This window comes from Chrysemys picta, chromosome 8, assembly GCF_011386835.1.
Source record: "Chrysemys picta bellii isolate R12L10 chromosome 8, ASM1138683v2, whole genome shotgun sequence".
Classification (NCBI taxonomy): domain Eukaryota; kingdom Metazoa; phylum Chordata; order Testudines; family Emydidae; genus Chrysemys; species Chrysemys picta.
Window position 1 is genome coordinate 45,916,005 of NC_088798.1, and position 27,050 is coordinate 45,943,054.

A 27,050-nucleotide genomic window follows, 5' to 3' on the forward strand; every position below is an offset into this window, starting at 1 on the left:
ACATGACCCCCAGAGGGGGGACTAAAGTCTAAGACCACCCAAGGCCCATCGCCCCAGGTGAGGGAGCCAAAGACAAATTCCAAGGGCTTCAGCCCCTGGCAGGGAGTCTGTATCTTGAAGCCCTCTGGCTTTGGCCCTGGGCAGTGGGGCTTGGGCTTCAGCTTCGGCCTCATCCCCAAGCCCAGCAAGGCTAATGCCAGCCCTGGCAACCCCATTAAAATAGAGTCGCAACCCACTTTGGGGTCCTGACGCACACTTTGAGAACTGCTGTGATAATCAATTGCAAAATCTTGGTATCTGTATTTTGCGTTTGCTTTATTTTTTTGTAAAAGTTACCCTTTTCTCAGGACCAGTCTCCCAGGGGAAAAATATAAAAAAGCTAAAATATTTATCTTCAGTTTTGTTTAGGGCTTGTATCTGGTGAACATGGGGAAGAGGGAGGTTTAGACAGAGAAATTCTGGGTTGCTCAGAACAGCATTTGATCAATGGCTAGGCCAACTCTCTGCTGAGTCCTGTAGAAAGTATTTTGTGCAGCAAGTATTCGGTGGAACTGAGCAAATAATTCATACTGACTGATTTATTTGGCTAATTTAGCTTCTTTGTGTTCAGTTGTCTGTGATCAGTTTGTAATTCTCAAATTTGCTATTTAAGAAGATTCACAAAATAATTTCTGTAAATAATTCTTATCTGTAGATTTCTGAGAAATGTTATCATCTTTTGTATTGTGATAGCACCTAAGAGCCTCAGTAATGGACCAGGACCCTATTGTACCAAGTGCTGTCCCCACCCGAAAGAGCTTAATATTTTATATTCTAGTCATGCTGTGATAGTTCTGATTGGACAGGTCACCTGGTATTTCTATTCTGTGATCATACAGCAAAAATCATGGAATTAAACTTCTGGTTGTATGAATTTGCATTTATGAGTTCAAAATTCATTTTCTTTAAATATTTGCAATATTCACTTAAATTTTGCTGCTTCCTTCAACACTAACACAATTAACTAATAGGATTCAAATAGTTCTTATATGCAAGCAATCTGCACGAATCAAAACTTCAGTCACTCACTCAGATACATCCTTGTGCATGACAGGCAACTGCAAAATCTAAGATTAAGTATTAGGAGGGTCAAGATAGTCTGCCACCCTCAGTTATGTCATACCAAGAATGAGACCATAAGCTCTTCTGGTCAGGGACTAAAACTAATGCTTGGGGGAGTCCCCTAACGAGTTATTGACCACTGGCCCCTGCATGAGTTATTAATAGAATGATAACCTCAATAGCTGAAAAGTGATACAGTATACTAAAGCCTATGTTATACTGATGTGTTCATGCCAAGATGCAAAATTCCAGAAAGGTATCTTCAGATATATTGAAAGCCACGAGGCAGGTACTCACAATGCTGGGAGGTTCTTGAATTTCAAAGAGTTTCATATTATGGCAACAGTTTAACTGTTAAGACTAGCTCCATTTATTTTTCCACTCTATATTTCTTTTCCTTTGGGTCCATGTTAGCTATTCATCGCTCTTTGATTAGTGGGCTTTGTTTATTCATTTGTTCCCCATTTTGTTCAATTTCTCTCCTTTCAATTTGTGTTATGCTGCCTCCTTAGAGCATTTCTGTCACCTACAAAGGAGGTTTGCAGCTGTGATTCTCATATACTAGCTCTTTCCCAGTGGTTTCTGCAAGAGTAAAGCAAGATTGGCTAGAATCATGCACTACTAGTATATCTGTATTGCCGTATTAGAGCACGGAGTCAATAGCTGAAAATCCCTCAGGGATGCATTTGCATATAGTTTTGTTCTTTGGTGCCCTAGAACCTATAGAAAACTCTGGGCATACTCCAAGATTACAACACATAGCTTGGTGAAAAAGGATACTTACTAGAAAAGTCATTACCACTCTTGATTTACATTTGAAGTGCTTCTGCAGTAGTTCAGTGGGGCTAAAAACCTAGCTCAACTGAAATCAGGAGTCTTTTCTGTCTCGCATGAAAAAGAAGGTCGCTGAAATGTATTGGAAAATTCAGGCTATTGTGCTGAAACATTTGATTAATTTACATGCACATGCAAACAGTTGTGAATAAAAGTTGGATACTGAACAGCAATTTAATTAACTTCCTGTCCTAACTCTTACAACATAACACATGAGATAAATTGTCTCATAAAAATAACATTTCTTGCTTCGTGGTTGAAGATGCCTACAGTTGATGCTATTTCCCATTCATTTTACTTTTAACAGTCACAATGGAGCATTTCACAGGTGGTGTTGTAGTTCATTAGACTTTTCAGAACTCCCTTTTGCAAAATGAAATGCAATTAAAACTTGAGTGAAAGTGATCTTATATGGTCAAACACTCAGCTGTTTGCTATTCCTGGGCTAAGTTCTCCATTTTCAGATAGACTTCAAAGGCTGGGTAGTTGCCTTCAGCTAATGCCTATATACACACATGCGAAATTGACTTCATGGCTTAATGGGCTGCAGAAGCAAGAAATCTGATTTGCAGGAGAATTCCATCTGCTGTTGCAGCTGCAACTTTCATTGCTTTAAAAAAAAAAAACCCCACAATAACCAAACTATCACAGTTGGCATCAGACAAGGCAAGAGCCTTTTGGCTGGGAGAAAATAAAACAGATGATGAAATATGTTTAAACCATATGCCGGGAATCAAATCCTATCTCATCTGATTGTCCTCAAACAGGAAAAAGCAAAGCAGCCATTTTACAGAATCCTTACTAGGACAAATCTTGAAACAAGGGGTAGGAAAGACTTAATTGATGTTTACATCCTAGTTTCTGGTGATTTCCTGTTAAACAAACTGAATTTATTTGCTAAAGAATTTTATACTTACTGATTAATGGGCAATGCATATTTTCTTTTAATCAGAGAGCCAATACTATTTTAAAATGTATAGGATCATATGTAACCAGCAGATACGCCACTCTTCTCTTTTATCATAAGAAACAAACTGAAATTGGTTTTGAGGGCTAAAAATCTACAGGGGAGAGCTCTGAATGTTTGACCTGACTTTTATAAAGATGATGTGTTTTTTTCCCCCCAATCTCATTTGAAATGGGGCATATTTCCTCCATTATTTTTTACTACTGTTTGAGTTATAAACGCAGATAATTATATCCGAAATAACATGAGCCAGCCAGTTAGTTTGCAGTAGTGACATATGGGCTGTTAAAAATATCCAAATATGATTAAAGCTGCATCTGTACTTTGGTGTCAATTCATTAGCTTCAATGGAGCTGAAATGATATTCATCAGCTGAGAATCTGACCCTATATTTTAAGCTCATCTCTGTAGAAGAGTTTATCTTTGAATACTTCTCTCTTCCTCTTCATTGCTTTGTATCTTAGAACAAGTTATAAACTTTATTGCTGTCCTTCACTGTGATTTGTATCCTATAAAAAGTTCCCATTTTCTCCCTTCCCACCTTTCCCATGCTAAAGGTTGTTATGTCTCCATTATGAAGGGTTGAAATCTAAACTGATTTTAATATTAGGAATTCAGTAAAATGCAAATATATACTCCCCAAAGATTATAAATATGAGACAACTCTTCTGAATACTATTTTTCTGGGTTCTGGATCAGTCTCAAATGCAACATGAGCAGTTACCAAGGTTGTCAAAACAGAAAGGACACTTTACTGTTCCTCTCAATATGCCAGTCATTCTGTCAATCCTATAAACTCTTGTATAGCCCCACAGCTATGCCCCCTTCCAGGTTCTTGCACCTTCCTCAGAAGCATGGGGTACTTGCCATTGTTGGAGTCAGGTTACTGTGCTAGATGGATAAACGGTCTGATCAGATGGAGATTTTAACATTGGAGAAGGGTGCATGCCTCAAAGTCTGGAGCCATCCCTACGTTTCTCTATGCCACTGGGTAAGTCTGAACTGGAGATGCTACAATTTCCAGCTTGATTAGACATACCCACACTAGCTCTAAGAGAGCTAGCATGCTAAAAATAGCAATGTAGCCATGGCAGGGCAGGAGGGGCTAGCTGCCAGAGTACATACCTAGAATCTTGGATGGGCTATTACTCTGGGCAGCTAGTCCCTCCCACTGCCATGGCTGCACCTCTATTTTTAGGGCAGGTCTACACTACCCGCCTGAATTGGCGGGTAGAAATCGATCTCTCGGGGATCGAATTATCGCGTCTCGTCGGGATGCGACAATCCATCCCTGAATCGACGGTTCTACTCCACCAGCGGAGGTAGGAGTAAGCGCCGTCGACGGGGGAGCCGCAGAGGTCGATTTGCCGCCGTCCTCACAGCGGGGTAAGTCGGCTCCGATACATCGAATTCAGCTATGCTATTCGCGTAGCTGAATTTGCGAATCTTAAATCGACACCCCCCCCCCCCCCGTAGTGAGGATGTAGCCTTAGTGAACTAGCTCAGCCAGAGCTAGTGCAGGACTGGAAATTACACCTTCCCTCTACAGTGTAGACATACTCACTGACACAAGGGTCAGCACAGCTCCTTTAACACCATACTAAACAATACTTAAAGAATAATGTCATGACATGAGAGAGAGATGGAAGGGATTTTGTCCAAATATAAAGACAGGAGGAACACAAAAAACTGAGAAGTAAAATGTCAAAGAACAAACACTGACTTTCTGGAAGGGAAGCATTGCTGAAGAGTAAGGAAAAGCTGATGGGCATGACCCACTGTTAGGGAATCTTCCTAGCTCACAACGTAAAATACCTAGAGAAAATAGTGATGAAGTATTTCCATAGTGAGAGAATATACTGATGAATTGTTTCTCTTCTTATAAAAGAGTGTCTAACAAAGATTCAGAACTTCCTAGCCTTGAGCACAGAGCCACTGACAGGAGACATGCATGTGGAGGAGACAACTGAAGGCACATTGAACTTGATCCATTAGGAACTCTGCATTTTAACACACAACTTACAGATCGAGGAGTATTTGTAGTTATACAAACCACGCTCATCCCAGGCTCTTTTCTCATGCCCCTAGATGAACAATGCTTTTTTCATAAATATTTACATTATCCCCTTTCCCATGAAGTAATTCCAAAAGTGTCATTGGAAAAGCTGCTGGGCACCACACTTATTATGAAGTAACTGCTGGTGGCACTCTGATATCTTTCTGGCTTCTACAGCAGCAGAATTCTCTGGAAAGCCCATGAGCCTGAACATAAAGCATATCCTAGGCAAGATATGCCTGAGTGAGTATTTTATTACTCACAAATCTTTTAAGCAAAAGTAAAGAAAAGCAAGCCCGTAATAAGAGGCAGAATAGAGCTGGAATATGAAGGATTTAAAAATAAAGAGGAAAAAAAACATACCTACAGTCCCCCTTCCCTATTTACAAGCACCTGTTTTGAAATAAGCTGGGCAGGAATAACAAAGATCCTCTCCTACCTCTTTTCAAAATTTAAGCATCAGCCAAAAAATATTCCCAAAACATGGCATCTCTTCCCTCCCATCCCACCTTTTTGCCACCAAAACAGAATCCTCTACAAATTATACTGAGTAGATGGAAGGGTACATTTTATTCCTTACATTTGTTTTCTGATAGGCCATTGAGTCCAGAGCTCATTTGCTTTGTAATATTTATGGCATAAATCTGAAAAGCTTAATATAGTTTATATAATTTAATTTCATGAAGATTAAATACCTATATCAAAATAGTAAATGAAAAACAATCTTACACTTTAAGCACACACCTATAAGATTTATTTCATACAAAATGAATATGAAATCTCTTCAACTCTATTCCACTATACTAAAGATGGATATCTAGCAGCATGATCAAATCTATGGGCCTGATCCTCAAAACAATTACGTGAGTAGCCCTTATTCTTATGACTAATCTCATTTACCTCAATGATATGATTTGTGAATGGAAGGACTGCTAATGTAAATTTGCAGTATTAGGCCCTATATATTTAATCAGAAACATGCAGCTACTAAAAACGCTTTAGTAGTGTTAAAAAGTGAAGTATCTGAAAATAAATAATTATCATGAATACATTACAGAAGGAAGAACAGGAGGACTTGTGGCACCTTAGAGACTAACAAATTTATTAGAGCATAAGCTTTCGTGGATGCATCCGAAGAAGTGGGCTGTAGTCCACGAAAGCTTATGCTCTAATAAATTTGTTAGTCTCTAAGGTGCCACAAGTCCTCCTGTTCTTCTTTTTGCGGATACAGACTAACACGGCTGCTACTCTGAAACTTTTCATTACAGAAGGAGCGGATAGAGATGTTCCCGAGAGCAATTTTAGTAATGATTAGTCCCAAACAGTAAATGCTTCCAATCCTAGCCAAAACCCAAGCCACATCAAAAGTAGTTTTTGTATGTGAGATTGGGTCACTGTCTTTTTTTCAGTGTTGGAATTTTCAGCTCACACGCTCTATTTAGTTCTAATTCTCTTTTTATCCTTAGACTCAAGTCACAAATTAATATATCAAAAAAGGTAAAATATTAGAAGTAAACCTGAACCACAAAGGCTAGATTCAAACTTCCCAGAAATCTGGAAGTACTCAAGATATTGTGTTTTTGGTTCATGCCTGTTATTTAATAGTAACTAAGTATATGACTGGTATTTCAAAAAGTGCTTAGATGTGGCTTGAATACTTCTATTGAGTTAATGGGAAGCCTTCCACTGATTTCAGTGAGAACACTTGGCCAACGCTAAGTGTGTAGAAAAATGGGGTCCTCGTGCCTGGGTATAGTGTAGCAGGCTTATTTTCTCTCTAATGCCCCTGTCGATGGTTGATCTTGTCCTACAGTGAATTCTCTTCTTTCAACTGAGTGCTCCTGTGAGGTCATGCTTTTGTCCCATCTCTTTTGGAGTAACAAAGTCCAATGTCCTTACAAAAAAGTATTTGATCACAACTCTGGGCCCCCTAATCCTCATATTTTTCTCTCAGAGGCTATCAGCACTCCTTATCCCCTTCTCAGAGGCTTTACACCATCTTCCCCAGTAGCTAGTAGGGGAACCCAGACACCCCTACCATACTGGATTTTAGTCCAGGGAGCCTATACCCAGCAGCCAAGGTCTGCACCATCAGACTCATTGCTTCCACCTCCCTGGACTTCTTCCTGCCATACCCCATCAGCAGGATTCTCTCATAGTCTCTAACTTTACCCTTTTCTCATGGCCAGGACTCCCATCCAGAATTCTCCCAACAAATTCCATTTGTATTTGTACCTGTACCCAAACTACAGGTACAAATATAAATCCATTTTTGTCCTCCTCAGGTTTGATCTTTCATTCCTTTCTGTTCTTCTATTGAACATCTCCCAGGGCTCTCTCCCTAGAAGACCAAATCCAGCCCCATTACAAGGGCTCACTGCCAGAAGTTACTCCACCCCAATGACTGTTTTATGTCACTCCTAGTCTCCTACCAGACTTTGCTACTTAGAAAAAAATTCTAGGGCCAACATTCTCTGTAGGGATGCTCCTTGACCCTACCAGTCTTTCCCACTTACTTATCACAGAAAGTAACTGCAGACTTTCTCTCTGGAATCCCCTTCTAAGTTGTATTTTCCTTCTTTAGAGTCACCTGCTCCTTCCCCAGCTGGGTTTTATCTTTAATTAAGCCTGGCCTACCCTCCAGGTGCAATCAGGGAGCATAATTGGCCTCTCAGACCCATATTAATTCTTTCAGCACCAGGATGAGGCATATACCCCACTACTGAGTACTTCTGCTAATTCTACCTTAAAAACATTTATACCTAGGTACTAATCTCCCTTGTGTACTTTAAATGGTTTTCATAGCTGCTGTGTTTCTAATAATTATGCTCTTTAAAAACAGGAATGAACACTAGGCTATGTAATATATTTTAGTACCAATACTTTCTATGCTCAAAGGCATTTGCCACCTTCTATGAAAAGAAGTCTCTTAGAGATTTTTTTTGAATCGTGTTTTAGATTTTAATAGAAAAATCTTCATGTGATGGTTAAAACGCATGTAGAAAGGATAAGTGGAGTTTTAGAGTAGTTTCTATAAATCCCTTATGTTTTCATCCATTATATAGCACTTCCCCATAAGGCCAAAGCTATTATTTTAAGGCTTAATGTTCTGGCCAAGTATACATAAGGACCAGGGGAGCAGGAGGGTGCAGTTTTATCTACATGTTCATTTTCCTTTGACCAAATTCCTTATGGAAGTACTTGAATGTGCATACTAACTGTGTATAGAGCCTAATAACTCTGTCATTAATGGATGAATTGTTGGCCCTGATCATGTTGGCTGAGCAGAGATGGGAGGTATTGAACCTTAATGAGAAGAACAAGTTGTTGTTGCTTTTTTGGGGGGGTGGAGTTGATAGTGGGGGAAATGCAGAAGTGAATTGATTAGCTGGGGAGGTGTCTAGGGAGCCAGCATGGACACAACAGGCAGTTCTGACAGTGGAACAGGGACCAGTTCAGGGATGCCTTTGCAAGTACATGTACTGTGGAGAACACTGAACAAGTGGAGTGGAAGCCAAGACCAGTAGTTGAAGACAGAGGAGCCTGACCTAGCCTACTCTAAAGATGACCTATTGTAGGTTGTTTGGGATAGCCACTATAAAAAAATGAAATATTGACAGCTGCAGCTGGGGAGACAGCAATTTTCCATTATACCCTTTAACTCCCCTCACCTCTCCAACATGCTCCTTCTTTTCCTTTATGCACCCAAGAAGTAGAGAAGAAGTAGAGCACCTATTAACACTGCTTCCCAACGACATGTCACAACAGGAGATGTGCACATCTCCACAGAGTTTGTGTAGCTTGGCACTTCTTCACGCATTTTGCCTCTACTATACACAATTCTCTGCATGCAGACTGGAGACAGAACTCCTGTAGATGTTAATGTGAGTTTTGCATGTGAAAGAATTGTGAAGCTCTGGCAACCAATAATTTAAGTGTCTTGGTGGTTTCATTTGAACCAAGGAATAAATTGAGGTTACATCTCAGTGTAATTGGATAATCAAAAAATGCATGAGTGATCACTAAAGCAATCAATAAATTATCTGTTTGCCTCAAATCTCAGTGGACAGAAAGAGTTACAGTGACACTGATGTTTCATTATTCATACAGCAGATGAACACTTGAACACTAGTCAGCTGGCACTCTCTGATATATTAGTACCACAGAAACATGTTTGCAATGCTATAATTTTAGGGAAACAATGAATTATTAGGTGTATTTGGAGGTGGGGATTTTATCTATGTTATCACTCTTCATTGCTTAATAACCAAATTTAAATTTAATAAAGATAGTAAATTTGGCATAAAACCCTGTATTTTCTTCATTTTAAAAAGAGAAATAACAAGTGTTTAATTTTAATAATGTTGTCAGTATGCTTTAGCTCAAAAAGAGCCTAGTTTTTAAAAGAAATTCCACTAATGTCATATCTTAAGTGATTTTACTAGATATTTTAAACTGGAAAGAATTTTTCTACTTTGTGACTTTTTTTGACAGTGTTCATACAAATCAACATTTATTCACAACGAAAATGTCAAACAATGAAAAACAGCAGGTGTGACAGCATGATGAAATTCAACATGAGTACATATAAATGACACATTGGTTCCAGCAGACTGCCATTCTGTATGCAAATGTGACTCTTTAACTTGGAAGTTTGCAGAGTATCTTTACCGTACTGACCCACTGTTCATGACATCTCTAGGACTGAAAGCCTGCATTTCATTTGTCACTGATTTCTTGAAAATGCCTCAAACCTGTTAGCTCTCCCCTCTGCTAGCTGGGGGAACAAGCAGCAGTAGGACCTAATGTAGTTTATCTGTAAAGGAAGAGGAAAGAGGGAGGGAAGAGAGCCATCACTGTAATGTTTCTGTGCTTTTGCTGTTTCTATTTCCCTTTCCCAAAGGTATCAAAATAGCCTCTGGCCCCATCTAGCTTTCACCTCCTCTTCTTTCCCTGTTCAGCACCTCCCAACCCCTGCAATAGAACCCTCTGTTATTATTTTCTTCTTAATGGCTCCCCGTACAAGCCTCAGACATCAGAGAAGGGAACTTCCAATAGGGTTTGGTGCCTCCTCACTAGATACAGTGGGCCTGATCTAAAAGCCATTGATGGCAACAGAAGGATTCCCATTGGCTTCAATGAGCTTTGGATCAGGCCGAGGATAAGCAGCCCCCGACCTTCCCTCTCTCCCAAAGACGGAATCACTCACAAAAGGTCTGATCAGACAAGCAGATCTGCGAGCATGGACCCATGGGACTCCACGCAGGTGCGGGGATCTCCTCTAGCAGGATGAGAGCCGGGCAACATATCTAACATTCAGGCCTTTAATAATTGATCTTGACACCTGTAATTTGCTATGTTTTTGTTTGTATCTGTAAACACAAATGAATGACTACCCAGAGACAGTAAATTTTACTTGTTGGTTGCTGCAGTTTGTTCCAAAGAAGCACCGATGTGACATTATATACTGTGTTTTTTAAAAGAAAAAAGGAACCTCTGAAATTATTTTAATATCTTTATTTGTAACCTTTGAACAGAAAGAACGTGAGAAGGGTTCTAATCTGGCATTTATGTTTCGACTGCCTTTTGCTGCTGGAAGGGTTTTCAGCATCAGTATGTTGGACACCCTGCTGTACCAGGTACTATACATGACAACACCTACTGTTCTCGAACACACAAATAGTTTATCACTGCATAGATTTATATTTAATTGTTAGATGAGCCACTTTGTAATGTTTTATTGTATGCTGACTGATATTTTATGTATTGGGTTATTATTGCTTTACCTTTAATATATGAAAAAACAAAGTTACTTTTAAAGTAGTGTAAGGAAAAGCTTTTTCATTATAGTTATATGGTTGATTTTTAGTAAAATATTAACATTTTAAAGACATTATTTTAAACATGTAACCCTCATGAGATTAGACAGATGATTCTGCAACTAGAGCTTCATACAGTGGTGTACTGTGAATGTCCAGGAATCCACCACACAGAACCAGTTGCAGACCTGGAGCCAAGTTCTGTCTGGCCCTGCATATGGAGTGCACCAGAAAACTCATCAGAAGAGGAACTAATAAAGGCTCATTTACAACAAACAGAAGTGTTCCAATCCAATAAAAACAATCCAATTAAAAAAAAAAGAAGAAAAAGAAAAAGGGGTGTTTCACCGGCCTCCATGACAGAGCTACAGAAGGGAATGCCAAGACAGAGCCAAGAGGTCACGTAGTATGCTCTGGATGTTAGTGTCTGTTCACTCACTAACCCAACAGTGGTCATAACGCACTATGAAAATTGTTCCTGCTCATCACACTGGAACGTTGCACTTGAAGCTCTTCACTGCCAAAGTACAAGGGACATTAATAATGCATACTATATGCATACACCCATCTGAATTATGCCATTTACTTTGTAGTTGCCAGGTCTTGGCTTGTAGTGTTCTGCTTTACAAAGTCAGATCCTTGTCCTGCAAATGACTGTCTTTTCTCATCTGAGTAACCAACAGAATGATTCACATGAGTGATGTCACTCACATGTGTTTGCTGTAACAAGCCCACAATGCTGGACTGTGCTACACTTAATTACATCAAATAGTGCCTAACTCCACATTTCCACTCGGTGTGAGTTGGGGTCGGAGAGTCTGGCTCTAACAGAGCAGCCTAAATCAAGTCAACTTGAGGGTGATCAGGCCCCAAATGGTCAGTTTTTCAGAAATTAGTTTGATTGCACATTCGTTATTACCTCTAACCTTAAACCTAGTTTTTTGTTGTTGTTGTTGCTTTTTTTTTTAAAAAGACGCTTTCCAAAAGAAAATATATAGCATGCAGAGCAACTTCTTGAGGCTAAGTATATCTGTCAAACTTTTCAATACAGAAGGTAGGTAGGTATATAGCTGCAAAAACAAAAAACCCAACATTTAAAGCTATTCATCAATTGCTGTACATTTTGGAAATAAATGTATTTACTCACAAGGCATATTCTATCACTGCCCCAGAATATGAACACTGAATTTGGTATTATTTTACAAGTGATAGACGAATGAGGACACTCTTATGGAAACAGATTTTTGTCATTATTAACTCCTGCCATCTTCAGTATTTTATATTTGCTGTTATACATGATCAGCCAGAATTCTCTTTGTATACAGAACATTATTACTGGATGGAGTGAGACAATTTACTGTCAATAGAGCTGGTTTGGAAGTTTTTGGCAGAAAATTTTACCTCTGCACTGAGCCCAGTAGCTTGTGTGGCAAAGCATCCTGTTTTGATATGAAGACATCAAGAGACAGAGAATCCACTACTTCCTTTGGTAGTTTGTTTCAACACCCTAGTTTAAAAAATGCTTTATTTCTAGTTTCAATTTGTCTGGTTTTAAATTCCAGCCATTGGTTCTTGTTATGCCTTTCTCTGCTAGATTAAAGGGTCCTTAATACCTCGTATTTTCACCAGGAAAAAATGACCTGTTGAGAATATATATATATTTTAGTTCAGAATTCACATATAGTGCTGCTGACCTTGTAATCACCTGCTTATCTGTGCACTTAAACTTTCTTTTCTCTCTTTCTTTTTCTAATCTTGCAGTCATTTGTGAAGGATTATATGATCTCTATCACAAGACTTCTGCTGGGACTAGATACCACACCAGGATCTGGGTTTCTTTGTTCTGTAAGTTTTTTTTTTAAAGATGATTAAATGGTGCCATAGAAGGTCCTGTGCCCTCCACAAAATACCACTGCTCTTTTCGTACTGTGGTTTCTCTCATGAGAGTCCAGTGAAGTCTGTTATTTTCTTTTATCTTTAGAATAAGAGTTCGGTAAAATAGGTGGAAAACGTCACCACTTTGATTACCTGCAAAACAAAACAAACTTTAAAAGATATGTAAAGAAAAAATGAGGCAGAGAAAAAAAAACTGCAGACGTTATGCCAGTGTTTGGAATTTAAATTAAGATTTTTGAAAAAAAAAAAACTCTATAGGTTGTCTACAATACTCTTGTATGGAGTAAAAAAACCCTTAAGCAAACTGAATTTAAAGAATATGAAAGTACTTAATAATGAAAGTTATTACCTATGGAAAGGCTAAATGTGGCTAGGACTTTATCTTTTGCTACCCCACTCACTTCAAATGAGTTTGCACTGGTGGTAAAATCAGGGCAGAACTGAGCCCTAAATATCAGATAAAGATAGAAGGCATAGGTTAGTTGAGTTTCTCATACTGTATTTCCTGCTCCTAGGAAATTAGAGGCTTTACCATATTTATTATTTGTTGTTATATACTTCAGCATTCTTGAATCAATTATTCATGAGTGACAAAGCAGCTTCCTTGGACAAAGTTCTGTTATCTCAACCAACAATGAAAGATTTGTATAAAGGGGTTTGATAGTTTTAGAAGGAAAAGGAAATGGCATTCCCTGGCACAGGTGCCATATAAATAATGTATTATATTCAGTCCAGTAGCCTCAAATGTGAAAGACATTTCACAACATGAATAAGCTGAAGTGAATTTGCAAATTCTGAGCTTACTATCGGGAGCAGTGATATTGCTCAATAAGTTCAATACTGGCAGAGCTAGTGTCCTATTTCAGAGGATAAGGACATGATCCAAAGACCATTGACATCAACAAGAATCTCTCTATTGGGCTTTGTATTGGGCCTTCAGGGCATCAGTTCTACAATCCCTTCTTTACATGAATGGTCCCTGCTAACTAGTCATGTAAGAAAGGGTTTACAAGACTGGGCACTAGGAAATGAAAGGCATCCCCTGGCTTAACAGTGCTTTAAGAAATTTGTTAAAAAGTTACATCTATTATTTTAAACATTTAACATTTTTTCCCTCCAGCTCGTCAACCATTATAACAGGATTCAAGTTGATGCACAGTGTCTTAAATTGGATCTCATTGGTTGTATCTCAAATGTCCTCACTTTTTAAGTAACACTACCGTAGTAGTTATGGAAGATGTGGAAGAATTTTCAAATTAATTTCACATGACATTCATGCTTAATAGTGCTATTTTGATCTTTCTAACATTCTGGTTGCTGAGACAAGTAAAATAGATACAATTCTCCTAATGCCACATACCTCTTCTCAACTCAAATTACTATTTTTGTTCCTCAATCTTCTCCATGACACCTTATTTGTGCTGTCAGACATTTTACTTTTCTTTTACTCTAAGACTTAACATGGATATTAGACAATCAGTAAAAGAATTTCCAAATAATTTTAAAACTGTGTATGTGTGAAGCTCCTTTCCAAAATACTGAGGCATTTGCTTGGGAAAGTTCCTTAGGAAGGGTGTGACGGGTTGGATCACAGAACCCCCCTTGGGTACTGCCATCTGATGTGCCAAGACTACTTCTGCCCCGGCTTTCCCTGCCCTCTCAGCTTGAGACTTCAGTGCCCTGCCTGGTTTGAGCCAGACCCGCTATCCTGCTGCAAACCCAGACCCTGGTCTGAACCACGTCCCCTAACAGCTGTAGGCTTAATTGAAAGCAGGTTAAGAAGTGTCTTTAACACTCAGATGCTCAACTCACAATGGGGTCCAAACCCCAAATAAATCCGTTTAACCTTGAATAAAGCTTATACAAGGTAAACTCACAAATTGTTTGCCTTCTATAACACTGATAGAGAGATATGCACAGCTGTTTGCCCCCTTCCCCCAGTGTTAATACATATTCTGGGTTAATTAAATATGTAAAAAATGATTTTATTAAATAGAGAAAGTAGGATTTAAGTGGTTCCAAGTAGTAACAGACAGAATAAAGTGAATTACCAACCAAAATAAAATAGAACATGCAAGTCCATGACTAATACAGCAAGAAGACTGAATACAGATAAAAACCTCACCCTCAGAGGAATTCCAGTAAGCTTCCTTTTACAGACTAGTCTCCTTCTAGTCTGGGTCCAGGAATCACTCACACCCCCTGTAGTTACTGTCCTTTGCTCCAGTTTCTTTCAGATATCCTTGAGGGTGGAGAGGCTCTCTCTTTAGCCAGCTGAAGACCAAATAGAGGAGTCTCCCAGGGATTTAAATAGACTTTCTCTTGTGGGTGGAGACCCCCACCTCTCTCCTATGCAAAGTCCAGCTCTTAGATGGAGTTTTGGAGTCATATGGGCAAGTCACATGTCCATGCATGACTCAGTTTTTACAAGCAACCATTGTTTACATGCTACCCTGAGGGTCCTCAGGTAGACTTCTTATGTGGATTGGAGCCTTCCAAGATTCATTGTCCTTTAAGTGTTTCTTGATTGGGCACTTAATTTGCACATTCCTTTCTCAAGAAGCTGACCAAATGCTTTAGTAAGGCTACTTAGAAATCAAGCAAGTACACAGCCAATATTCATAACTTTGAACACAAAAAAGATACAAGCATACAAATAGAATGAATATATTCAGTAGTTCATAACCTTTACATAGATATGTCACATGGCATATGTCATATAAAATGTATTCCAGTTATATCATAGATACATTCATAAGCATATTTCTATTAAGCCTTATGGGGTGCAATGTCACACACATCACAAAGGGAAAGAGCAAAATATTATAGAATTAGAACCTTAATTCTGCTGTTATTTTTCCAGATGAAAATCACAGAAGATGACCTATGGATTAGGACATATGCCAGACTATATCAGAAACTTTGTTCTTCAACAGGAGATATTCCTATTGGAATCTATAGAACTGAATCACAAAAACTTACAACATCTGAGGTTTGCCTGCTTTAATATACCAATTTCTTGTTTGGATAACCCAAACCACATAGTAATATATTAAGATACTGGTAGTGCAATGACTATACACAGTTACAGAGGTCATACAGTAGTTTATTGACTCTAGTCAATATTTTTTTAATGAAAGATGGAATGTAATATAATACCACAGGTGTAACCTACTGTACTATTTCAAGCAATCATGCCACTCGATAGTAAATTTATTCTTTTCATTTAGCAGTGAATGGTGCTGGGTGGGCGCGGGCAGTGGCGTGCGGTCCGGGACCCCCACTGGTGCTGGGGAGGTTGCCAGGGCTGCCAGGTTCCCTACTTGGCTCCACGCCTCCTCCCCCGAGCAGCAGCAGAGTTTGGGTATGGGAGGGGGCAGGAGGTTGGGACATGGGACAGGGTGAGGTGGGCTCTTGGTGGTGCTTAACTGGAGGGCTTCGTGGAAGTGGCGACATCCCCCTCGCTCAGCTGCTAGGCAGAAAGTGGCCAGGCAGCTCTGCGCGCTGCCTCCGCCCAGAGCACCGGCTTCACAGCTCTCATTGGCCAGCCACTGCAGAAGTCACTGAGGTCACAGAAAATCATGGAATCTGTGACCTCCATGACAAACTCGCAGCCTTAGTTATGGCTACTTAAACACAATACATCCAGTAGAGTTTCTCAGAGATAGAAAGAATATTTAACAAGTGCCTCTTGTTTTACACATTCAAATGAATAAATAAAAGACAGTAGCCTGATTTTCAAAGCTGCTAAACAAATTGACATCAATGAGAATTGTGGGAGCTCAGAACCTTTGGGAAATTAGACCATCTATTGACATGTCTAAATATGGATTTGGGTATCTAGAATTAATCTTCCAAGTTTGAAAATTTTGTCCACATGAGTCCAGCTATTGCTGCGGGAATTCTGGAATCACTAGTATAACAAACTTTCCCTGGTAGTATTTTCTGTTACCCAGATGTAGACTTTTACAAGTAGGGTTTTATACTAGAAAGAGTAATGACCTCTTCAATGCAGTGCTCCCCGGTTTATTTAAGTCTTTGAGCTTTATTGCAACTATTCATTAAATTTAGTATACCATATCTGTTGTGGTGGTACTGTTGTGGTTCCGCAATTAAGGGTGTTGTGGCACTTCATGTTAACAGCTTTTCCTCTCCTTTTCAGTTTTTAGTCCAAACCAGTGGCTTTGGGCACATCAAGAGTTTAATCTGGAAAAGTGCTGAGCAACTCTCAAAAGTGATAAGAGCTCAGGTTGCTGAGCAACTTGCAGAATTGAGTCCTAGTCAATAGCTTTTCTACAGCAATAATGGAAGAATCCAATAAACTGAAAGCTAATACGCACCTGTAGTGATGCACCGCTCACCCCTGCGGCACCTACTTCTGGTCTCCTGGGGAATTAGCGTTCCAGTCATTGGAGCACCCTCTGCAGGCCAATGTCCTGCTTGTCACTGGCCCCGTGTCCCTCCCAGACCCCGGTGCCCCTCTCCCCTGGGTGCTGCCCCCTGGCAGTACCCCCACTCTCTGGGCTTCCCTCCCAGGGGAATCCCCACTCTCTATCCCCACCTTGCCTCAGTGTTCACTGCCAGTCTTCATCTAGCCACCGGGCCCTGGGGCAGACTGCAGTCCATATCACTCATCATCGGCAAGGGGGTTTGAACCTGCTGCCTCCACCTACCCCTGGGCTGCACCTCTGCAACCACAGTAACTTTTCAAGCCTTTGGCTAGGCCTGTAGCCTGGGGGTTTTCCAGGTGGGAGCTCCCCAGCTCCCTTGCCATATTTCCCAGCACTGCTCTACTTCGGTACCTTACTCAAGTCTCAGGCAGCCAGGCCTTTCTCTCTTTGTGCCTAGAGAGAGACTACCTGTGCTCCTGGCCCACAGCCTCTTTATAGGGCCAGCTGCGGCCTGATTGGGGCATGGCCCACCTGTGGCTACTTCCCCAATCAGCCCAGGTTTTCCCCTACCACAGCCCTCTCCCAGGGCTGTTTTAAGCCCTTTGGGGCAGGAGCGGGTGGCCACCCCACTACAGCACCACAAAGTAACCTCCTGTCACAAGATGTTAGACTATAGAGGACCAATCTGAAACCAAACAGCTCTTTTATTTCTGTGTAAAGCACTCAGCTTACCAGGGATATTACTGCTGTATGAACACCTTGCCCTATTGTTCTTAGCTCCCAAACACCAATGTGCACAGGTGGGAGGATCGTTGTTACATGAATGAAACACCTGGGTTATTAGAGGTGTTCAGAAAAAAATCTGTCCAAACAAATTGTAACAAAGTTGGAAATGAAACTTCATCAAAACATCCATGAACATATACTTCCATTTTTCTAGTCATCAGTCTGTTGTGCTAAAGCCCATTCATGAAATTATGGATGTGATTACATTGTCTCAATCCAGTGGCCACTCATTTGCAGTGATTTCATGTCCTTTATGACACTTTCGATGAAGCAGTTCTAATTCATGTCCTGTAGTATGGTATTCTTGTAGAACTGTGTTTGGTTTAAATTATCATCTTTCTACTCCAGTGCATCACTAATGCAGAGATAGTATGGGTGAATTCAGAAGCAATTATATGATAAATAGTTCATACAGCCTTGGACACTCAAATGTGTTTAATTGAGAGATGGGAGCTAACCTATACTACTAAGTTGTTGCCAAGAGTTCTCAAAATTCAGCATTCCACTACACACAAAACTAAGTGATTGGGCAACAAAATGGCAAATGAAATTTAATGTGGATAAATGTAAAGTAATGCACATCGTAAAAAATAGCCCCAACTATACATACAATATGATGGGGGCTAATTTAGCTACAACAAGTTAGGAAAAAGATCTTGGAGTCATCGTGGATAGTTCTTTGAAGATGTCTGCGCAGCGTGCAGAGGCGGTCAAAAAAGCAAACAGGATGTTAGAGATCATTAAAAACAGGGATAGAGAATAAGACTGAGAATATATTATTGCCCTTATATAAATTGATGGTACGTCCACATCTCGAATACTGCGTACAGATCTTGTCTCCTCATCTAAAAAAAGATATACTGGCACTAGAAAAGGTTCAGAAAAGGGCAACTAAAATGATTAGGGGTTTGGAACGGGTCCCATATGAGGAGAGATTAAAGAGGCTAGGACTCTTCAGCTTGGAAAAGAGGAGACTAAGGGGGGATATGATAGAGGTATATAAAATCATGAGTGATGTGGATAAGGAAAAGTTATTTACTTATTCCCATAATACAAGAACTAGGGGTCACCAAATGAAATTAATAGGCAGCAGGTTTAAAACAAATACAAGGAAGTTCTTCTTCACGCAGTGCACAGTCAACTTGTGGAACTCCTTACCTGAGGAGTTGTGAAGACTAGCACTATAACAGCGTTTAAAAGAGAACTGGATAAATTCATGGTGGTTAAGTCCATTAATGGCTATTAGCCAGGATGGGTAAGGAATGGTGTCCCTAGCCTCTGTTTGTCAGAGGATGGAGATGGATGGCAGGAGAGAGATCGCTTGATCATTGCCTGTTGGTCCACTCCCTCTGGGGCACCTGGCATTGGCCACTGTGGGTAGACAGGATACTGGGCTGGATGGACCTTTGGTCTGACCTGGTACAACCGTTCTTATGTTCTTATGTTATGTACACTATACACTATGGCCTGGTCCCCACTAACCCCCCACTTCGGACTAAGGTACTTTGAATTCAGCTACGTTAATAACGTAGCTGAATTCAAAGTACCTTAGTCCGAACTTACCGCGGGTCCAGACGCGGCAGGGAGGCTCCCCCGTCGATGCCGTGTACTCCTCTCGCCAAGCTGGAGTACCGGCGTCGACGGCGAGCACTTCCGGGATCGATCTGGGATCGATTGCCTGCCGCCGGACCCTCGGTAAGTGAAGACGTACCCTATCATGTCAGCAGTAGGCATTAGCCCTAATCCTGTGGTAGAATTTTGGAACCTAGGATTCTGTTGTACAGGTGAAATCTTTACCAACTAAATCTCACTGACATAATGAACTAAAACCTTTCACAATGTAAAATATTGAAGTCATTTTATAGTCAGAGGAGCATGAAACGTATCTACAAGTAGCTCGTTCTGTAGCTTCTTCTTCTTTGTTGTATGCCCGTAATTTAGAAACAGATGATAGCATCACTGTTGTTCCCTTAGATTTTTATAAACAATATTTATTTTTATAAATAATACTATGTGGAGTCTCTGACAGTATTGGAAGCTTTCACACAACATTGCTCAATGCCATAATAGCTGTGGTCTATATAAGAGAGCAATTGTCAATGCAGGTAACAATCCAGCTAATTTTTTTATTTTCTTTTAAAATACTTCCTCAGTTTTTCATGTACGTAAAGATTCATTCATCTTAATTCTTCCCCTCCTATCAAAAATGTCTGTCTCATCTAAAAACAGAGAAACAATTTACTACCTACCCAGGAGTACTCATTGAGAGACCAGAAAAGCTGACTATATATCAAGGACAGCTGGCTAAAAGAGCTTGGATCTGTTAGTGTGGTGGGATGAATATTTTTCAATCTTAAACAAAGACTTCTCTTTTCTTTGCTGCTGCCCTAGCTTCACTTGTTTCATTCACAAAAGGTGAAGCTGAATACAGGCTAAGTTGATTAAGTGAAACTTAATTAAACCCAATGCACTTTCTGTCCATGTAGCAGAGTTGCTTAGAGCCTGACTCCCTGTTCCACTGCTGTCCTGTCAATAGCAGTCCCCCCAGGTAACACTGGCCCTCTTGATACAACTTCTTTTTTTTTTACAAGAATTTTAATATACACATTAAAAACAAATAATTGACACCCAGATTCCCTCCAACCATGTCCCTTTGGCTAGAGGTTGTTATTATGTAGCCAAGTTGGAGTCTCAATTTTATCACAGAGCTTTTGGGATAGCTTGGTCTCCTCAACAGGTAATCACACTGGGAATGATCCCTCTGTCCCCCTGTCACCTGTCTGAGTCTAGCAAACTATCTTTCTGTGGAGTTTCCTCCTTGCTTCTGGATGGTTCTGGGTTGGCTTCTGGATGGTTCTCTGTCTCTGAGTTCTGTGATGATCACTATCTCTCTGTAGGCTCTCTGAATATTGTGTCTGCTGTATCATGCCTCCTGTTCCTTCAGCTCACTTGTCCTTCTTGTGCAGTCACCCTGTATAACCCGAGTGCCACCCTACCCTTCACAACTCTTTTAGTCCACACCTTCTGGTGTCTCTTGCATGGTTGGATTCTCACAGGCATTTGTGGCACCAGGGACATTAGGTCCTTGACTGACCTGTCATATGCCCGTTGTGCCTCCTTTCCCTGATTGCTCCTACTCTCCACAGTATCTCCATCCTTCTGGCTGCAACAGGTCTCCTCTCATCAGTAGCAGTGTTTTGGTCATGTGTCCCACCCATGCCTGCACTAGACTGTTTTGGCACCCTTGCAGGGCCGGCTCCAGCATTTTTGCTGCCCCAAGCAGTGAACAAACAAACAAACCAACTGCGATCGGCAGCACTTCGACGGCAACTCTAGTGATGCTGCTTCATTATTCGGCGGCACTTCGGTGGCAGGTCCTTTGCTCCAAGACAGACTGAGGGACCCGCCGCTGAATTGCCACCAAAGACCCGGATGTGCTGCCCCTTACCGTTGGCTGCCCCAAGCACCTGCTTGCTGCGCTGGTGCCTGGAGCCGGCCCTGCACCCTTGTGATGAGGTACTCCTGTGTACCAAAAATGCTAACAAGAGGTCTGACCCAGAGGAAGCAGCCTTGTGTAACAGTGTCTTCGCTATTCTCACAACTGATTCCACCTTACCATTATTCAGAGGTTATGCGATGGAGGAGGGGTCTCTGCTGCTTCCTGATTGCCTACTTCCAATTCAAAATGAGGTATGCAGTTGACCAGTCAGTTCATAACTCTGGTGTTTGTAACTCTGAGATTCTACTGTGTATGAAGATTTATTAGATAGGGAAAGGAAATTAGAGACTTATATACAAGGTTAAAGCAAGCAAGCAGACACCCTAACGAGTTACAATCTGCAGTTTCAAAATATAAGATAGGCTTCTCTAATCAGTTTAACCTTTAGGACTAACCGAGGCCAAGCAGCAGGGGATCTCTTGTTTATTCCTGGAAACACCTTCCTGCTCCCCCACTCTCCCAAGTCCAAACAGCATAGAGATACCCAGTTCTTTTGATTCAGAGTTTTTATCCCCCTCCTGCCATGTGCTCTGAGCTGCATACTGAGCTGATGGGAAGAGTCCACATGCATGATTCATCTTCAGAGGGAGGAGAGCAGAACAATAATAAGAGTCGTAAATCCTTTTGTTGATGGTTCCTCAATCCAGATTTATGGAGTTTCCAGCTGTAAAATCCACTTATAGTCTGCCATGGGTCTCCTCTCTCAGGAGGTGTGTAACAATTTCTGTAGATGAGCTGCTCTTCATACTAATGAATGTCCCTCTCCTATACGGCCATTCAAATGGTCACCGAGGCACTCAGTACAACCACTCAAATATTACACTATGGGACACAGATATTACAAGTAATATTACTGCATGAGGAACTCACAAGCATTTGATAGTCTAAACACTTAGCATGTTCTTATAATTCTAATATATACTTTATTAACATTAACTTACAAGTGATCCAGACAGATTCTATCTATGTATTTGTTAATGTCCATTTGAGACCTGGGGACCTGGGCATGAACTGGCACTTGGCCTGCCAATGTCACAGCATGTAGCAGCCTGTGTGCATAAGGCAGTAACACCAGGGTCTACCCTTTGGATTGTGAAAAATCTGCATCACTCCACATTTTCATTCTGCTTCGGGGAGCGATATTTCCCCAGGACTCCTAGGACTACTGAGAGACTTAAAGCAGTGGTGAGCTTCAGCATAGTGCAGGCCTCTCTGCCTTGCTCCCCAGTAAAGTATAGTAACAGTTATACTTTCCTGCTGCTCTTGTCCTCCTGCATGACCAGGTCTGTGTACAACTGGAATGTCTCCTTTCACCAGATCCATCACTGGGCTAGGTTTTGTATTTGCAAAATCCAGGGCTCCGAGAGGCTTCAGATAGAGTTCCATGGCTCACACTACCAGCTGCTCCACTGTGGAGAGCTCACAACTCTGATGCTGCCACCACGTTTCATTCACAAAGAATGAAACTGGATGCAGGTTAAGCTGAGTAAGTAAAATTGTATTATATCTTGCACACTGCTCTGTTCATGTGGCAGAATTGCTTCCAGACTAACTCCCCATGTTCCCCATTCCGCTGGTGCCCCCATCAGTAACAGTCCCCCCAGTGAACAATGGCCGTCTGACTCCAGTTCCACTGATCAGGATACTCCTCCCTAAAAAGACTTTTGATTTTAAGTGAATATCAATCTCATCCCTGATGGCTGAATATCTTGAACAATGGATCAAAGACAGCTCCAGGGGAGTTTAGCTTTAAAGTAAAATGCAGTATGTCAGCTTCCCTGTTGCCTGTAAAACTGCTCTTTCTAGGACACAATCTACTGATTCTACAGCACAACCAATTCATTCTATCTCCAACCCCACCTCCTTGCAAAAACATACATATATTGACAAAATGCAAGTCATTAAATAAACTCTTAAAATAGATTATTTCTAATGCACTATGAAGTGATATTTTTTCTTGGGAGCTTGAGGATTCCCATTCTGAAATGAAATAAAATAAAATAAATGTTCAATGACATGAAAGATGTCTGCACAAAATAAAGCTTGCTGCAGTCTCTCCTTTTGGACTGTCACTAGCTCTCCAGATTCCTTTTATTTTCCAACCATACTTGAACTAGTCAACAGTACTACTACAGAATTTGTAGCTGATTCTTCTCAGCTCAGCATCAGTGGTACCATCTATCAAAATCATCCCTTGGGGAAGAACATAGGCAGTATTATTGCTGACATGAGAAAAATCAGTCAGGATTTTACAAAACAGAGGACATGTCATTCTTTCCTACTCCACTGAACTCTTAAAAGCAAAATCATGGTAGAAGTCATAAGAACAGAAGAACTCATAACAACTGAGCACAGGGTATTATGGTGCCACATATGTACAACTAATGGTATGCATAAACTAAAGTAACATATGACAATCAATTAAAAACAGTAGGATTCTGATAGTGACTGATTACTGAGATCAATAATGGTTGTAGCCTGAACACCAAACCTAGTGTGAAGAATTCAGTGTCAGCAGCCTTTTCACATATATGCTTTCAAAAATGTATGTGAAATCAGCAAACAAACAAAAGGGTGAACCCTTTCCTATTATCTAGCTAGGAAGCTGCATCTGTGTAAAGGAGAGGCAGCTGTGAAATGAATTTAGGAGCAATAGCTTTTGATAAATTTGAGATTAACACCTACTTTACATATGTATAGAGCATTATTTGTTCTACTTTTTCCCTTTTACCCTTCCCCTATGTTTTTGCTGTTGTTTTCCCAGAAAGAGCTAATATTGTTAAATTCAATGTGCAGATGACTATATCTATTGGAAAAAAATGAACAATTCTGCTTAGATAAAAATATGGATGATAAAATAGTGGACCAGGAATATAATTCTAAAACTATATAGTTATACAACACTACACTACAATTAAAGAGAACTTCTGACTCTAGTAACAAACAATAATGAATCAGTCTAAGGACCAATGCTGTTTAATATCTTTGTAAATTAGATAGAAGTAAACAACATCAGATAAATAGCCTGATAAACATTTGTGTGATAAATGTTTCCTTCATTCAGTTTGCCAACATAGATATTATGGTCCCTGCCATACAACAATCATTGTGTTATGATAGTATTTTTAAGTTAAATTGTTCAGATTGCCATGTAATATTCTTGTTCTTAGAAAGTTTTATTTACAAAATTCTTCACACACAAAAAGTATGTTCTTTGCTAAAATGACCTGAACTACAGTTTGTTTTTTAAGAGAAAAGGGATGTGATGATATAATGACATTATCTAGCAAGGCACTAAACACGCATATTTATACAAATACAGTATGTATGAGATAGGAGCAATAGCTTTTGATAAACTTGAGGTAATGACCACTGCCAGTAGGAAATACAAGAAAAATGAACATAACTAGTGTGTTGAACACTACTTCCCCCTTCAACCTTTTGTCTGCATTACAATCTGTACTTCATTTCACTTCTATGTTATTACAATTATTATGATTTAATGCAAGATATATTGATAGTTTCATCAAATAAATTTCCAGTGAGTCAGATAAAAAAGCACAATGCATGCACAGTCATTAACTGATCTGTTCAAATGACAGAACTTTAATTTAATCCAAATTTCCATTCAGAATAAAGCAAGCATCAGCCCATATTTATTATTTGTGCCCGCTATTAAATGGTCCATGTTTGTTCCTGTTTGCCCACTGTTGTTTAAACTGTTTGTGTTTTCTTTTTTCCTCCCTTTGTCAGTCACGAGAAATGGCTTCACAAGTAAGTGTTTGTTATTTGTCTCCCTTTCCCTAGTGTTGACCCTAATGAAAGTAACCCTGACCAGTTATGGAAAGAGGACAAAAAGAGCTTAGAATCAATGTGTGAAATTAGAATGTTAGAGCAGTTCTGGGCAGTCGAGGGTCTCATGTCATTTCCCTTAACATGTGCAAAGGCTCTCCTATAATTAAATATTGTAACAGTCTTCAACACAAATGAACAAGCATTTCCATAAAAGTCATAAACATCTATGTCAAATTATAGGAAGTATATTTGACATATACTTAATACTTATGCACAAAAGCATAAGCTCAAAAGCTTGTTTCTCTCACCAACAGAAGTTGGTCCATTAAAAGATATTACCTCAGCCACCTTGTGTCTCTAATATCCAGGGACTGACACTACAACAACAACAACGCATGAGAAAAATATAGCTTTCCTATTGTCATCCTTTTTTCTGTGGTGTATTAAACAGCATGCTTGTTAAAATCTTTCAGCCAGAGAGTTATGTTTTTTATATGAATCTTTCATACTTCACCAATTTATCCCTGCTAAAGGCCTGCACATTTTGAGCAATTAAGAGCATATAAAAAGGCACTCAGTGAGGAAGTGCAGAAGTCTCTCTTCAACAGGCAAGACACATTCCATTGAGTTCATTGAGCTAGTGTTCATAGATTCCAAGACCAAGAGGGACCATCGTGATCATCTTGTCTGACCTCCTGTATAACAGACCATAGAACTTATTCTAAATATTTCCTAGAGCAGATCTTTTAGAAAAACATCCAATCTTGATTTTAAAATGGTCAGTGATGGAGAATCCACCAGGACTCTGGGTAAATTGTTCCAATGGTTAATTACATTCATGGTTTAAAAATTATGCCTTATTTCCAGGCTGAATTTGTCTAGGTACAACTTCCAGTGATTGGATTGTGTTATGCCTTTATCTGCTAGATTGAAGAGCTCATTATTAAACATTTTCCCTATATAGATACTTATACAGAGTTATCAAGTCACCTCTTAATCTTCTCTTTGTAAAACTAAATAGATTGATTGATTTGAGTTCAAATAGTTTTATGCCTGGCTTCTAAGAAACAGAATGGCATTGAATTCCTATTAGAAATAGGCATAGAAGCCTCATGTTTAGAAACAGAATGACAAGAAGTACTAACTAACGCTTATCTTCTCTTGCTGTTGGGGAATGTAGGATCATATTTATATCAAGCCACACGCAGTTTACATAATGCAGTTCCAAAGGCAAATAGAGAAAAAGACGGCCTCTTCCACAGGCCATGCTGAACGTTAATATGGTCTTAACACTATTGACTTGAGTGTGACTTAAGCATGTGCTTAACTGCATTGCTGAATTGGAGCCGAAGAAGGAGACAAGGTCTCTGATGATTTCTTTGACAAATCTATTTCCCGAATCCCCTAATTTCTTATGTGATTTTCCCTTTGAAGTCTCAAATTTCTATTAGTGTCGAAGAATGGGAAGACACCAAAGACACCAAAGAACAAATAAACAACCGCAATAACCATCGTAACTCCACATCCAGCGATCAGTCAGATCATCCCTTATTACGACGGAAGAGCATGCAGTGGGCCCGACGGCTGAGCAGAAAAGTGCCAAAGCACTCCGGCAAAACAGCGGAGAAAATAAGTCAGCAGCGGATGAGCCTTTACAAGAGGTCAGAAAGACAGGAACTTGCTGAACTTGTGAAGAACAGAATGAAGCACTTGGGACTTTCCACAGCAGGATATGGTATGACTATTATTATTGTTAAGATCACCTAATTTTATTTCATAAAACCATAGGATACCATGGGTGAAGTACAACTATAGCAGGGTGCAAAATTTTGCAATTTATAATTGATTAAATTTCTTAGAGTTTTGATCAAAAAAGGGGAAAAACATGAAAAAATCTGTAGCCTTT

General features: G+C 40.0%; 1 protein-coding gene across 6 annotated transcripts in view; it reads left to right on the forward strand.

Moving 5' to 3' along the window:
* KCNT2 (potassium sodium-activated channel subfamily T member 2) overlaps positions 1-27,050 on the forward strand; it is a 298,580-nt gene that overhangs the window by 253,331 nt on the left and 18,199 nt on the right. For 4 of the 6 annotated variants that reach the window (XM_008164277.4, XM_065554426.1, XM_005304340.4 and 1 more), the window contains 4 exons: positions 10,496-10,597; positions 12,539-12,622; positions 15,537-15,665; positions 26,579-26,879. In XM_008164277.4, the coding sequence (XP_008162499.1) occupies positions 10,496-10,597; positions 12,539-12,622; positions 15,537-15,665; positions 26,579-26,879 (616 nt within the window). Of the gene's footprint in view, positions 1-10,495; positions 10,598-12,538; positions 12,623-15,536; positions 15,666-25,102; positions 25,124-26,578; positions 26,880-27,050 lie in introns of all 6 variants that reach the window. The other 2 variants (XM_042840686.2, XM_042840688.2) reach the window with 1 other exon arrangement.